This window comes from Podarcis cretensis (genome assembly GCF_951804945.1).
Source record: "Podarcis cretensis genome assembly, chromosome: 3".
Classification (NCBI taxonomy): Eukaryota; Metazoa; Chordata; class Lepidosauria; order Squamata; family Lacertidae; genus Podarcis; species Podarcis cretensis.
Window position 1 is genome coordinate 87,463,943 of NC_137172.1, and position 16,909 is coordinate 87,480,851.

At 40.9% G+C, this 16,909-nt stretch overlaps 1 protein-coding gene across 50 annotated transcripts in view; it reads right to left on the bottom strand.

Annotated features, from left to right (window-relative positions):
• The window catches only part of RIMS1 (regulating synaptic membrane exocytosis 1), a 228,609-nt gene that overhangs the window by 137,737 nt on the left and 73,963 nt on the right, over positions 1-16,909 (bottom strand). For 49 of the 50 annotated variants that reach the window (XM_079970358.1, XM_079970354.1, XM_079970353.1 and 46 more), the window contains exons 2-3: positions 8,720-8,933; positions 7,730-7,741 (exon numbers count right to left, since the gene is read on the bottom strand). In XM_079970358.1, the coding sequence (XP_079826484.1) occupies positions 7,730-7,741; positions 8,720-8,933 (226 nt within the window). The remainder of the gene's footprint in view (positions 1-7,729; positions 7,742-8,719; positions 8,934-16,909) is intronic. The other variant, XM_079970330.1, reaches the window with a different exon arrangement.

Genomic DNA, 16,909 nt, shown 5'->3' on the forward strand with positions numbered 1-16,909 from the left:
GCCATCAACGGAAAACAACCGTCACACGAGAGATGTACATTTTAGATTTACCAGACCTACACTATTTAAGCCTGTTCAAGTCAGTGTAGCCTGGGGGTGATATTTACTCCACAGCTTTGAAGTTGTCACCTGGCATCAGGTGACAAACAAATGGGCAGTCCATGGAGGGGAAGAGGAAAGGACCTTGCCTACTGGTGAGATGAAATTATCCACCCTGACCTGCTGCCTCACCTGGATTAATTTGGGCAGGATAGGGCCTGTTTATTGAGCAATGGTGAGTCATTTACAGATGTTACAGCCACCTGCATCTGAAAGCATTTCTGAGAGAGCTGAATATGGTTATGGGAAGATGTGAAGCAATCTGCATTCTGGCCTTCACTGTCAGCTCTGTTACTGCTAAGGGTCTTAAGATGTAAGACCTTTGTATAAATGTAGCTCCTGCATTTGAAAACCAATATTCAGAACAGCAATTGAAATTCGGGGGGGTGGGGGGAGGGTTTAAAAATAAATCAAGGCAGGAAAACTGGACTGATATGTGAATGCTGCATGAATCTGTTAACAAACATTACTGCAAAGGGACAACAAAGGGCTCCCCCCTCCCCAACTTTCACCTTTGTTGCTCCTACCTTCTGGGGTGTCCATGGTCTTTTCATAATTCTCTCCCACCTCTTGTTCCAGATGCAAAGGTCTGAGGCTAAGTTGATTAAGTCTGTGCTATCTGTGCTACCGAGCACAAGGGCAACTCAGTAAATCTGGGGTGGAAGATTTGAGGAAGGGGGAGAGAAAGTATCAGTGCTCTACAATAAATCTGAGTGGATATCTTACGATTTCAAAAAAGAAAGCTGGAGGAGAAGCAATGTACTTTGGGGAAGAAAAGGGGATGTAAGGGTTTTGGTTAGTTAAATTTGTTGGGGAGGGCTAGGAAAAGGGTAGAGCATCGTGAGATTAACATGGAAAACTTGGACGTTGAGAAAGAAGGAGATCAGGACAGGAAAATGCTGTGGTGTGTTTTGCGCCAGTATAGGGATATCAAAAATATTTTATGATGCATCAAAAAATACCTTTGACAACCAGTCTGTAAATTGTCGTTTGCAACAATTTAAGAGAAACTGTGATCTTAAGTTATTACACTGGCAGGTCAAACATGGAAGAAGGAAAGGACTTCTGGTTAGGCAAGGGGGGAAAGGAAAGGAAAAGAAGTGCAGAAGAATGAGATCTGGAAAAGTTAGATGGTAATGAGAGTCTATGGTTCAAAATAGCTATTTCTATGATACTAAGTTTAAGTGAGATTAGAATTTTCCTTTAAGTATTAGCAATCCATTCAGATCTCTGGCACTTACCTGTATTAATGTGGCTGGGCATTACCAAAAACAAGCACAAAACTCACACAATGGGAGGCATATAATGAGCTGCCATCCAAAACATGAATGTATGTTCTAGGCTGGAGGGAAGATGTGAGTGATCACTCCATATCACTAAAAACGTCACCACCATTTTCAAATATGATAATCAAGATTTTGTTTATGGAGTCTTGTTGACACCAAGTGGATATAGAATGCTCTCTCCAGGAGGTCGGGATTTGCAGGTGCCTCAATTTAGGGGTAAAAGGTAACCCTATGTTCAGAGGCTAGAGATCCACATTTCATGGAAAAGGCCTAGAGAAGGCAGGCATTCTCTGGATAAAAATGACCTTATTAAAAATGGCAGTGGTGTCACACAGTAGTGAAAGATTAAATCGTTTAAGAAAGCCGATGCATGGCAACGCTTAGGAACACAAGGGAATATCAATCCCTAGTAGAGATTAATTTCCATGTTGATATAAAGAAATCGTTGAAGGAAAAGAGGAATAGCAAAAGACCTACTAGAAATAAGGTACTTGTGGCTTATGAGTTTGCAAAGCTCAGTAAAAGCCTGCCAATCAGCCAGCCATCTTAAACAATGCAATTCAGTAGAACCGTACACGATGATCATCATTCGTTAAAAACCTTTGATTCACATTTAATAATGAATACTTGCAACAGCAAGGTTTGTCAAATCCGTTCCATAGGCTGGATTAAACAATTGGCTGACTGGGAATAAGAAATCTAAGCGCTGAGATATGAAAAGTAACAGCCCACAATAGATAAGAGCAGAGACCAAAGAGAAGCACATGTGAGGACTTTCTGACAAAGGGAAAATTAGGACTGTCTGTATTGGGGGAAGCTGGACACTTTCTCACAAAAGTACAAGAAGACAAAATGGCACAACTAATTCTTGTGGAGGGGTCAAAAGACAGTTACTCCAGGTTTCAAAGTGTTTTAGTGCACAGCTCTAGCAGAAGATGAGAGAGGGAATGCCTGATCCCACAGCAGAGGCTTAAATGAGAACAAGAGATAATATTCACGCTTTTTTCAGAAAAAGTAACAGAACTTGGGAAATATGTGGGAGATCAACCGGAAGCGTGAAGATTTAAGGAAAGTTTGCTTTGCTTTTATTTCCCTGCTTTCCATTTTCTGGAAATTTTTTTGCATCTCCAATGTTCCCCAAGCATCACCCAGTCATCTAAATGTGCATTGCAGCCATTGTTGATCTAAAAACAACTGATTTGTACTTAATAACAAAAAGCAAGGTAAAGCAGGAACCCTCCAAGAAACCTTAAATTTAGTTAGCCCTTACTTTTTACATATAACCTGTCTTATTCTCATGTATGGGATTTGTTTTCTAATTACATTTCAACCAGTAGAGCCGTGAAAATTCACTGATAGATATATATTGTTTGTACTTCTATGTCATTGCCCATGCTACACTTACATTCACCATTTACCTCATTCAGATCTTGCACTCTCATTCACTGCATTCATACACCTGCTGTTCACCCTATTCATACACATAATCACTCATGCACCCCTTTCACATACTCAGCTTAACTGAACACAAGTGCATCAGTCGTGTCTCTTCACTTCCTCATACTCCTTTCTGCTAAAAGATCATGACTCCTTATTCCCCTAGTGCTGGTAGTTTAATATCTTAATATTCATGGCACCACAACAGCTAAACCAATAGCTGTAGGTTCTCATTTCTCTGACCTCTGGGGTGTCTGTGACCCAGCAGCTCATGCGATGGCTGGGACATCTCAAAGGTGTCTTCTTCTACCTTTTCATTATCCAAGTTCCTGTGGTGCGTTCACAAAGATTGTCAAATTTAGCACCACCCAATTTCAGAAAGATGTGCTTTCATTTGACAACTCGCTCATATCCCTATAGCAGCTTGAGAAGAGCCAGCAGCTCATTCAAAGTTGGTTTTGACTTCACCATTAGAATAAAGCAGAGGTAGAGAACATTCCCCCTTGAGATGTTGCTGGACAACAACTCCCATCATCTCTGATCACGCAAGCTGGGGCTGGTGGGAGCTGGCACCCAAAAACATCTGGAAGGTCCCTGGTTCCCCATCCCTGCCATAGCTGATAACTATGTTTGGTAATAGCTGATAACTGCATGCAAGATTAAGTTTATTCCTTTGCTTTTCCTTCCCTAGACTTCAGAGCAGTACTGCATACAAATAATCTGACTGAAGAGCCAATCACACCCAGGAGAGCCAAGATCTGGAAAGTTCCACAGTATGAAGAAAGGAGAGATTGCATCAGCTCTAGTGTGAGAGAGAAGGGAAAGGAAGAATTGCTGGTCACTTGAATAAGCAGGAAATACTATAAATAAGTTTTGCAGGTTATTGAAGCTCTACTAAAATATATGCATTATTTTTAACCAGTGACCAAAGTTGGCCAGAAAAAAAGCGAACAAGTATGTATCACCAACTCTGTCATTACTGAATTCAAGTCTCTAAAACAATGGATCTGTAAAAAAAGGTAAAGGTAAAGGACCCCTTGACAGTTAAGTCCAGTTGCAAACAACTCTGGCGTTGTGGCGCTCATCTCGCTTTACTGGCCGAGGGAGCTGACGTTTGTCCACAGACAGTTTTTCCGGGTCATGTGGCCAGCATGACTAAGCCGCTTCTGGCAAACCAGAGCAGCGAACGGAAACACCGTTTACCTTCCTGCCGGAGTGGTACCTATTTATTTACTTGCACTTTGACATGCTTTCGAACTGCTAGGTTGGCAGGAGCAGGGACCAAACAACAGGAGCTCACCCCGTTGCGGGGATTCGAACTAAGATCTTGCACCCTCCACAATATCTCATGTGATTTTGGAAAGATCCTGGTGGAAATGGGCAGGCGACAGCTCAGGGGCTTCTGATGCCCGAGGCAGCTGCTTCACCCCACCTAATGACTGCACCGGCCCTCCCTCTCTTTGCACTTCCCCAAAATCTGCTCCAGAGGATTCGGTGGAAAACAAATACAAACTTGGCAGGGGCACACAGGGGAGGAGAAGAGGAAAGTTCTATTTCACAAGCACAAGTCTTTGAACTAATCAAATTGTTGCATACAACCCACAATTTCCAAAGTCTATCTCTGAATTCAACACATTTAAAAAATGCAAAACTTTGAAAGCAGCAACACTGTCCCTATAGCTTCTCTTAGCATTTGTTTGACTATCTGTAGAAACTGGAAATAATAATAATAATAATAATAATAATAATAATAATAAATGGTTTAGTTGAATGCAACACTAATATATGGATCAGCAGAAAAATACTGCACAAAGCAAGTATTTTCCAAATACTATAAGGCATGTATAACACATACAGGGGAAATATATTTTATCTAGGACACAGCAGTACTAAAAATACACAGTTTTAATCCTGGATGAGGATTAAAGTTCTTTATAACAAAAAAGAGAGAGAAAGAACAGATTACATCCATCTCTAATAATCATGTTGTTTTCAGGAAATTATTCTGCTATTATACAGGTTCTCTTTAATATACAAAAACTGCAAATAAATTTAGCCAGTAGTGAATATTGAAAAGTCTACTCATTTATCAAACTAGCAGCGGAATCATAGCCATGTCTACTCAAATATACATCCAATTCAATTCAGTGGGGCTTATTCCCAGGTAAGTATGGCTGTTTACAGTGGCCTGGGATTACCGTAAGACCCATTGAAGCTAATGGGATTTACTTCTGAGTAAACATGCATAGGATTACAGCCACTGTAATCTTATAATGGCAAATGACATGGGAAAATGCACATTCATGTAAATTAGAAGTGGCCACGTTTTTTTCTCTCCAGATGATTAAAGTGGTGCTCCTACTCCACAGACAGAAGACATAAAGTGATATTTGCTAGCCGTATCCAACACAGAATGTCTTTGATCTCATCTTGCTACAGCATTGCTATCTGCACAAAGTACAGCCATTTCACTACTGATCAAATTGATGATCCTTAGTACTTCTTGCTAACTTCTAATTATGAAGCCCAGGCCTTCACATTAACCAAAAAAGGAGGCTGCCCTTTGGCCAGCAATTATTGCATACATGCCCTAGTAGTGAGCAAACAGAATTCACGATGCTTCAAATAAGTAGTCCAACTCAATTGTTTGTTTCATGCCCCTTAAACAGCATGGTTGGGTCCCCAGCCTGGTGTCACAATTGACCACATTGTACAGTATTATCCTTGAAAGCTAAACACGTTTGGAAACCTGGGCGATACTTATCAAACCCCAAGAGGTGATCCGTGTGCAAGCTCCCTTTTAAAGTGAGGCTTCTCACCATCATAGTTCACATTTCTAGAGCCACGAATGGATCAATAGCCAAGATTTGCTGCTGGTTTTGAGACTAAAGCCTTGACCATCTGGGCACTGATTAGATGATGGCATTTGGATTTGTGCCTTTTCCTCTCTCGGGACACTTTCGTAAATACAGTGACTATGTTAGCATCTCAGAATACTGTGGCCTACAAATTATTAATTGTAAACCACTCTGCTTAAGACAGCAAAACAAAGCAGAACATTTTCAGATGCGCTTTACTGAATAGCATCAATTAATACGTTCAGCTGAACAGGTCTGGCTTGACAAGAGGATGTCTTAAGGCAGGGGTAGTCAACCTTTTTATACCTACCGCCCACTAATGCATCTTTCTTGATGGTAAAATTTTCTTACCACCCACCAGGGCTTGATGGAAGGAGGATTCAGCTTGTGCCATAGAAACGCCCCCCCCCCCTACTGCCCACCTAGAATCTTGAAACGAAGGAAACTGGTGGTGATCTAAAAGAAAAGGCGTCTAGGCAGATTCTGGTTAGCAGAAACAGCTCCAAGCACTTGTCCAAAGTGAAGGTGATTTAATTTAAGTATATATCCAAATTATTTTAATACCAGTAGTTATTAACTCCTTGCAAACATCAACGTATGTAGGTTGGGATCCAAAGAACCCCTTCAGTGCCTTTCACGTGTATGCTAAGTGATCCTGTTCCATCCGCCACGACTGCCAACAATATGTGTGTTGAAGAGAGCATCTGAAGCTGCCTCAAGTTTTGGTGTTGTCTTATGCGTACTTTCATAAAGAAAGGCCCAGATGCACCAGTGTTTCAGTGGGTCCTCATTCTAGTTATTCAGCTGTAATCTCAGAGATCTCAGTTCATTTCAGTTAAACTGGCAGCCCAATCCTAAATATGTTTTTTTCAAGGATTAAGTTCCACAAAGCTCAACAGGTATTGCTTTCTGAGAAGTATACTTAGGTTTATAGTTCAAGGTATATACATTCGTACTTTTTTCTGTCCCAAATTTAAGAGGGGGGGAATTAATCTGCTCCTGGTTAATCCCTAAACAGTGTATATTTTCAACTTCCAAGATGCCATGTTACACAGCAATGGTCTTCCATGGTAACCATTTTCTGCGTTTGGCCAACACATATAGCTAAGAAATTTGGCTACTAATTTAGAATGAATAAACTGACTAAAATGAAATGCCCGTCTTCTGAAAGTCCAACCACTCCCTGAACCTTAAAAAGGGATATTAATCCTCCTGCACAAACTGCTATTCACATTGTGTCAATAGAACCTGAATTCTTTAAAAGCTTCCCAGGAGCTCTCCAAAGACGAGTTGCCTGCCGTAGTGGCTAGAATGGGGATGGGGCTGATGGGAGTTTTAGTTCAAAAACACTTAGAGAGTTGCAGATTCTCCATCTTGGTTCTACAGTGTGCACTCAATTTTCATGAGGCATCTTCATTAACCTTTTAAATTTTATTTTCCCCACACCAACAGGCATATTGAGGAAATAAGAAAGGTGATTTTTAAACATTCATATTACATGCCATATGATTTGCAGAGAGAGTAGATGTTTAGAAGTACATATTGGACTTTTCTTTTTTTAAAAAATAATAATAAAATATTATTGGTTAGATTTCCCAGAAAATCTACCTTAAAAAAATAACGCTCACAGTGTAATGGTTTGAATATCTATATATGTGATTTGACAATTAAAGTCATTTACAGCAACCAAGTTAAAAACCAGAATTAGATACCTTTCAATTTCACAAAGAAATAACTTTACTACTATTCCCTGTCAAATTATGAATTTGATATATTGATTTCCTATGTAATGTAAAAAGAGGTTGTAATAAATAATATTTCTTCCTCCCAAAGCATTACCTGCATGTTCTACTGCTATGAAAAATACAAATTTATAATAGGAAAAGCTGTTTAGCTACTGTGCTTAAAATTTTGCAAATATATATATACATATATAGCCTCAGTTTAGTATCTGGATTTTACAACCGAACATTTAGTCAAAATAATTTGCATTAATTGGTTTCACATATAGAACACTGTAATAATATATGAAGAAATATGGATTCTAACCACTTTGTCCTCCTTTGGGAAAGCATCCAGGGAAGCAGAAAAAGGAGAAAAATATAAAAGAAAGAGAGAAAAGAAAAAGGAGGAAAACATTAATAGGCAGATATAAACAAGGCAATTCTTGTGTTCCTGTAAGCATAAGATTTACCAAAAATGAAACACATCACGTTTAAATAAAAATATCTATAGCACCACACACATACGGGCAGATACCTGAAGGATTTTAGCAGAAAATAAAATAAATAATAGTGAAATGGATGCATCAGGATTCAATACTCCAGTTTTGATGGAATAGCTGAGATCCAAAAGGCTGTGAGCAAGAGACCATGTACTACTGGTAGGAGAAATTGGAAATCCACAGGGCAGAAATGGATGCACTTTCCCCTCACACATAAGAATTTTGGATTGTTTCATCCCTACTAGAAGCAATATGGCTCCCCCTTTGGACTCTGCAACGTGTGAAGTACAGTGGGTGGTCTCCAGTGTCGTCCTACTCAGTGTACATCCATTGAAATGAATGAACACCACCAACTTAGGTCCATTAATTCCAAAAGGTCCGCTCTAAATCTTACTTAGTTGTGTATACAAGCATGTGACACTACTTTCTATAAATGTCATTGGCAACTGCACAAGAGCATATACAATTTTCAGGGTGCATAAATCAAAGTAGCTTTTCTACAATACTAATGCAGAATTCCATGAGAAAAGCATTATTATAGCTTGTCACTGTGTCTGTCACAATCATTTTCAAGTGAAAAAAAATAGGTCCCCTCTTTTATTTATTTCTGAAATTGATTTTGCACAAACAAAACATGCAGCGAGGAATTCTGAAAACAAATATATAGAGTGAGCAAAACAATGAAGTTCAAGGAGTTGGGGTGTGGAAATAAGAAAAGGAAACCAATGCCAAAAAAAATAAAAAATCTGCACAGGTATGATGTTCTAGCGATGGAAATCAACATTGCTTTGTTTTGCATGCAGTAGAAAACTTACATTGTTTGATCGCAGAGAAACACGTCCTCCACATCTGGCACAAAACTTTGTCCGGCAGTAGGAGCATAAATGGCCACAACCATCGGCAAACTTAGTTTTGTGACAGATTCCACATGTTGGCGCATCGTCCTTGTGCTCTCCGTGGTAACGGCGGGATTCCTCACCTATTTTTCGGACTTGCTCTTTGTAACTTTCAAATTGTTGGTGCAATCTTCTGTAAGGAAAAGAAGGGGTTTTTTATATAGCAAAAGCACCAAGACAAGCTCACCCATCAAGTGCCTAGCACTAATCCACACTGTGTCTGTCTTCACTATATTTGCTAAACAGAAGCATGAATACAGGTGCCACTCTTGATTATTTGAAAGGAAAAACAAACAGCGGGATCATTTATCTATTTATTATGCACACTTCACCCTGAGGTACCAGCAACTTCAAGCAACTTTTAACTGCTCATATTGGTTTCTTTAACATAAGCCAAGCAAGCTGCTTTCTATGCAAACAATTACCAATAAAATCTCCTATTTCCAAAACAAATAAAGGTCACTTATAGATTTCAGAAGAGTCCCAATACTGTGTACGACCAACACAGATGTCTGTGTTTTTGCCAGGACGTAGAAACCTCAAAAAAGTTAATTGCCATACAAATGCCATACAAAGAAAAACCCTTCCTCTTCTTAGGTAAATTTACCTGAAGTCGTTGTCCAAACTGATTATTACTTTCAATTTAATAAAACGTAGGTTCTCTCCCCTTAAAGATTTTCATAAGCGCTCTGTCATCATTTCATCCATAACATTTTCAAAGTGAAAGCTGTCACACGCACCACCAGTCTCACTCGCCACTATGTCAAACAAAATTTTAAAAATGTATAGCAGAATAATACACTTTTTGATTTAACCCATTAACTGCTGTTATGGCTGAAACCAATCATAAGCTGCAAATTGCAAGCCGCCCAAAAGTTCTGGAAGAAGCACTATCATATGTGCAACTGTGGATGAAAATATTTAAGTACAAGTGGCTCTTAAAACAAAGCGATGCAGTGTGTCTCTGCCCTTCTTGCAGCTCCAGCCAGCCTACAAGAGCCTTGCAGTGTGGTTCAGATCTCAGGGTGGTGAGTGGTGGTGAGTTTCAAGAATGGGAAAGGTATAAAGGGCACCTTTTTTCCCTACCCCAGGCTTTCCTTGTTGTGCTGCACAGTTATACAGGGTTGATAGAACCAAATCTCGGCAATTTGAAATTATAAATCAGGCATAGGCAAACAGCCCTCCAGATGTTTTTGGTACTACAACTCCCATCATCCCTGACCACTGGTTCTGTTAGCTAGGGATGATGGGAGTTGTAGTACCAAAACATCTGGAGGGCCGTGTTTGCCTCTGCCTGTTATAAATAATATTCTGAAGATGGGAAAGCTATCCCTCCACTTTATTTACATCTTCTCTCTCAATCCTTTTGCCCTGTTGTCATCATCTCTCAGGCAGGTTTTGTTTTTTTAGGTCACTTCCTTTAATTCACAAACTTTTGCACTTCTGTACACCTAGGTAGGGCATCCCCTGTGTATGTATGCAGAAGTGCCTGCCTTATTTTTGAGAGGCTTTCTTTTTGATTAAAACAGTCGCCCAGCAGATGGCACCAGAGATTGCAATTTCACATAGCCATCATCTGTTCAGTTTTAAAGAACTGAGGTTTCCTAGAAGCAAGTGCCTTTAATTTTGTGGTAACAACGGCCTTATCTTCTGTTAAAAATCTCTCTTTATAAATGTAAGAATATTTGTGTGCATGAAATGAGTATCTGCCTGTTCATTTGTCCGCTCAGCTTGTGACAGGAGTGTGCAAAACGACAGCTTCTGTTCACAACGAATCAGTCAGGTAACCACCATCATGTTTGGATATTCACAAGGAAACCAGATAGCCACAACCAGGCCCTAAGATCTAGTATCTGGTGCATTCCACTGGTGTACACAGAAGGAACCATCCCTAGCATTTTTTTTCCGTTTCTAATTTTACGTCAAAACCAGCCTTTCAATATAAGTCCAGCCTGGTGTAAGAGTTTCTATAGGAGGAAGAAAGACTGAATGAGATACCCGTTTTTTGTGGGGAAAGTATTTTTATAGTTCTTGAGCAGAACGAAACACAGGGAGCAGATGAAGAGCACAACTTCTACAATGTTTTGTGAGTCTCTTTGCATATAACAATAGTTCGTATTAAGCCCACTGATGTTTTTTGGGACTTGTTTACATAGTGAGTAAACAGTCCACACACAAAGGCTGACAGATCTGCAAATGCTTAAAAATACCTAGTTTGGTGTAATGGTTAGAGCCAACTGAACTGATGAGACTCAGGTTCAAATTGCCACTGAGCCAGTCACCATCTCCCAGGCTAACCTACCTCACAGGGTTGTTGTGAGGGGGGAAAAGCAGAGAGAACCATCTACATTCCCTCAGCACTTCCTTGGAGTAAGATGGGATGAATATATATGCATTTGACACTAATTGTTGCAGAAGCCACCAAGTCAATTTCCCTGTCCGTCCATGGAAAGATTTTGAGCCCTGCTGGTGACTATTCAGCTGGAATGACAAAGCACCCTTAAGGGCACCTTGCTCCTAAAACATGTTTTGCTTGAAAATAAAAGCCCTCTTCAGGTGTTCTCTTAACACATTGCACTCTGGCTCAGGGAGGGCAGCAAGAGAACCAATGTGATGTAATGGTTAGAGTGTTGGACTAGGACCTGAGAGAGCAGGGTTTGAATCCCCATTCAGCCACTGGGTTACCTTGGGCCAGCCGCCATCTCTTAGCCTGACCTACCTCACAGGTTTGTTGTGCAGATGCAATGTGGAGGAGGAGAACCATGTGCACCACTCTGAGATCACTGGAAGATAAGGTTGGTATATAAATTAATAAAAAAAATAATAAGAATGGTGAATGGCCCTCTCTCACATGTTTTACTAAGCAGGGCACCAGAACACCTGAAGATGGTTTTAGTCCCATTAATTTCCAGTGCATTCAGGACAACTGATGTTATGTACTGAAGTTCTCACCCTGGGCCAGCAGGGGGATACTGTATAGTTATGCAAATAAGGGATCGAAAGTGACATTCAGTGATTGGATAGTTTTAGAAAATTGTTACAGTTACATTGTACTGGAGCTCTATATAAGCAGGCTGACTGAACCCTTCAGTTCAGTTCTGTTCTGGCCTGTGAATAAACAAGAGCTGTTTGAAGAACCGCTGTGCAGTCTGATATGTTCACCCACAACTTAACAACTGATATGATGCGATGAAACTATAAAGCTTCCTAGGAGGCCTTGTAGAAGTCTCTCTCTCTCTCTCTCTCAGCCTTACCTGCCTTACATTGCTAAGAGAAAGAGGACACTCTTAAAGTGCTCTGAAAGGGCTAAAGGAGGAAAGAAGAACAATAACAATATTTCCAAATGTGCTTAGGGACTGCAGCTATTGGTTGAGCTTGAATTGTATTCATCTCAAGAGCAAAATGGTGGCACTTGTTCACTGCAACTACACTGCTGCTGGCCCTGCTATGGCATTGTGAGAGGGACTTACATGCGCAGAGCATTCCGGAATCAGGCATAATTCCAAAAGGTCCACTTCTCACAATTATTTAACAAGATATGGAAAGGATCAGCCATAGGAGGTACACAACAGGTTTACAGCAAAGTGGGTTACTGTTGAATTTCATTTTTGTACATCATCTCAAAAGCTGCAAGCGAACATACCTATTGAAAGAAAATGGCGCTTCAAAACCCTGGTGACTCAAGAGGCACAACTGGACGATTATGAGTCAGTGATTTATGATAGCTAAAATAAAGCAAGCTAAATATGCAAGCTTCCCACTATTATTCCCGAAATGATCGCATGCAGCTGTTCAACCAGGAAGCTTCTCTCTGACCAAGCCAGCAGGAACTATTACAGCCATTCTTGTTCAGCTTGAAGCTTTTATATCTCAAAGCTGATGAAACATTTCTGAAAGTTCCATTGCATGTGGTTTCTTTTTCCCAGGCCCAGAGACTGCCCACATTTCACTATTGATTCCAGCCACGCACTCCTTAGAAGTCTCAACTTCCGAGTTCAATGGGATTTCTTCCTTACATAAAGAATCAGAATTTGATTAAAAATAGCTGGCAGAGGAAAGACATTGCCACAGGGGAAACGACAACTCTACAAGAACCTAAGAGGCTTGAAACTGGGTTGTCTGTGCATAGAGAACCTCCTTGGTTGTGCAAGACCATTAGAAGGACCTGCTTCAGCATCTACACTCAGCTCATTGCTATCCCATACTGCAGCTGACTGCCAGCATCTAGTGTGGGGAACCAGAAATGTTTTGTAGCTCTTAGGAAGTGAGACCTGATAGGCGATGTTGCAATTCAGAGTGCTCCTGTTAAGGGCTCTAGCCAGCCAACCCCACCTGTTTTCCAGGACACTCTATTCCATTCACCTGCCCTGGGGGAGAAAAAGATTGAGCCAATGAGCAACTATTTCTATATTGCTCATTTCCCATCACATAGTTGCCAGGTTTTGAACAAGTAATCAAGGAGAAAGGGGAGTTAAAGTCACACATCAGGGCAGCCCAACTTTTCACACCAAGTGGGCCGCAAGCAGAGCTTTCCAAACTATTCATGTTGGTGACGCACTTTTTAGACGTGCATCATTTCTCAACACAGTAATTCAGTTTTACTAGCAAACTGGAGGCTAAACTAACCCCTTTCCAGCCCCAGGAGGAGCACAGGGAGCATTCACACGACACACCTACACACTGCGGCCAACACACTAACGTGTCACAACACACAGTTTGGAAAGCTCTGGCCGCAAGAGGACTTTGATGTAGAACCTGCAGGCTGCACACTACCTTGTCACTTGGAGGGGGGGGGGAGCAAGGCCAAAATTTGACAAACACACCCCACACCTTCATTCTGCCTTCCCAAAGCCAGCTAAGTGAGGCATCGAGCTTTGGGAAGGAGGCACAAGGCTCTGGCAGGATCCTAAACCCTCCCACCTCCTTTTTAAAGCTGGGCGAGCACTAACTGGACTTTGGGAAGAAGGCAGAAGGACTCTAGGACGCTGTCAGAGTCTTCCCACCTCCTTCCCAAAGCTCAGCCCCTCGCTTACATGGCTTTGGGAAGGTAGCAAAGGGACATGACATGAAATGCAGCCCAAGGGCCCCACATTGGACCACCCTGGTCTAAATCATACAAAGCCTTTAGAGTCATTATTCCATTCGGGGAGACTTGATTCCTAGCAAAATACGAGAACAAGTTTTATGAGAGAAATAAGCAATAATTTTCTGTACTGTAGGATAAAAATGGAATTGTTTACCAGTCACAGCAAGAGCCTGGATAGCCTTCTAGTCCCTGCTGGTATATATCCAAGTTTCTAGTCTGTGCTTAAAATAATGATTCCGATTATTATTTTTTAGAAGTCTGAAGAAGTCAGCAGTCATATAAAAAAACCCCACTAACCTAACCATCTTATGCACATTTGGTCAAAAGCGAACCTCTCACTGCAGAGGCAAAAGGCTACCTGCTATGCCCCTCCAGAAGGAGATACTGAATTGTTTGTTTCAACTCGGCTGAAGTTAGGCTCCAATGCTAACCAAGCAACTCCTGACCATTCTCCCCAAAAACTCTACATTGAACCATCAGAATAAAACAGGCAATACTCTTGATAACTGGATTCATCTCAGTTTAAAAGCTAATGCTTGAATGGGAAAAAGACGAAGGTTGGGTCATATTAATGGACATAAATAATAAGCTATTAGCACTTCAAGCAACAGCAACGCAATAGCTAATTTAAAGTCCAAGAGGGGTTATAAGACTTTTTATTATGCATCTTGAAATTTGCATCTGTTTAATGCTTTTATTATCCTACCTGCTGAGGACAATTTAATAGACTGCATAATGGCCCAAGTTAACTGCCCTTAGAAAATATTTTGGTTGGTTTCCGGTGTTCCAGAGAGCTCCTGCACAATAAATGAATATGCTGAGCTTGTTTGATTAGCCCTTGTCTGAAACTCCTTTCCCCCTTCCCAGTCACAGTAACAGCTAAAGCTTATGTAAAGCTGTTACTTGAGAGGGCCTATAAGCTCAGGGGCAGAGCATATACTCCTCATGGAAAGGGTCTCCCATTCAGTCTCTGGTATCTGCAGACAGGGCTGAGGAAGACTCCAGAGAGCTGCTGCCAGCCAGAGTGTGCAATACTGTGCTAGATGGACCAACAGCCTGACTCTGTGAAAGAATCTCCCAGTAAGGGGGGAACGTATGAACAGGGGGACAGATTCACAGACACTGCCTTAAAACTTTAAAAAGTGTGTGTGTGTGTGTGTGTGTGTGCGTGCGCGCGCGCGTGCATGAGAGAGAGTGCGGGAGATATGCCCATTCAGAACCAATTCATTTCATAACAAATAACCACAAGTATGAACCATGATTCTTTTCCTGGAGAATATTACAACTTCCAAACATAACTGGAAACATGAAGGAAACAACGAGACAGTGGTGGCTAGCAAGAAATGCCAAAGTAATATGAAACCTATTTCTCAGGCAAGTGTTTAGTAAGCAGGTAAAATGGATTACAGTTTTGGGCATGGCAGCACCTAAAGGGGAAAAAAGGGGGAACCCGCATCCAGGTATATCAACATATATTAACAGATCAGGGAAATATATTACAATATGGGAAGAAATGTAAACAGAATGCGACAATGAAGTAAAATAAATAAATTTTAAAATGTGTGTATGTTTTGTTATCAAATAATATAACTTAGATCTGTGTCTGTGGAAGCATTCAGGTATGCATCCTACACCAATTCACCATTATTTGAAAACCAGTTGACCTAATTCAATTGTTTGGCTGCAGAAACTCTTCTGCATGCAATCTCTGATGCCCCCCCCCCCCCATTTATTGGCATGCGGAAACCTGATTGTATTGGAACTCAAACCAGCCAATAGATTTTTTTATTTTTTTTATTTTTTTTACAGATGCACATCTAAATTAGAATTTTGAGGAGGTGTATTACTGACTTATCATTTTATGTTAAAATATCATTGAGCTGGGAGTTAGCGTTCATTTAGATGTAGAAAAGCAGCTATGAACAATTTAAAATTAAAACAGCCAAAGCCAAATATAGGCCGCTAATTTCCTTTTTTTGCAACAAGCACTGTCCATAAAACCCGTCTAAAAGAAAGGGGGGGAAACATCTGTTGGAAATTTCCTTCACAGAAGATTTATCAGGATTTAGAAGGAAAAACATTATTGTCTCCACCAGCCAATCAATGTTGAATTCTCAGTCTTCCCTCACCCCCCCACCCCCATGCAATATGAGACAACAGTGTTAGCAAAATAAGAGAGCTTCAGAATGTTTGGGAATCAAGAGCACTGATTAGCTTGCGAGGAGGCAGTGATTTGTAATATAGAGAATGAGTACAAAACCACTCAGTGAACATTTTGTTGCTGGTACCGAGCCATAGTCAACTAACAGCTGCAAACAAGTGTGGAAAGAATGAACATAAACACCAGCAGCGTGGGCTTCATTTAAAAATAGTCATAGCAATCGAACCTTCCCCCCCCCCCCGCTCGTTTTTGATATTTTTGTTTCTTTCCCTTGCAAAATAATTCTGAATGGGACTTTGCACTCTGCTGCCATAACATAACCAGTGAAGGAATTTGCCATTATTAACACATCGGTGGTAGCTTTTCCCCTCCTCTAAGAGTGTCTCTCATCACATACCTAGTGCTTTTGCCTCTGTCAAGGCTCGCTGTGGTTTGCAAAGTCTCTAAGCTGACATAAACATACCTTTGGGATGTGGTCATGTGTACAGTGCAGTCCCATCATGAGTGCATCTAGCATACATGAATTCAACTAAACACACTAATTATTATTATTATTATTATTATTATTATTATTATTATTATTATTACTTTTATCCCCAGCCACACTCCCCCCTTCCGAAAGCACTCCACCACAGGACATCTGCCACTGCAGCTTCTGCAAAAGTTCCTTCCTTCTACTAAGATCCCACCCGCCAGTTTCAGGATCCATTCCAGATATTTCCCGCTGCCTTGCCAGGATTTTCCCACCTTTGCCTGCCTCCTCCCTTGTTTTCTACCCTTTTCTAATTCTTCCCACTTGGGGGAAAGCGCTTTCCACCAGTTGGGGTGGAGCCCTCCAGGCTCACACATGCAGTGGAGAGAT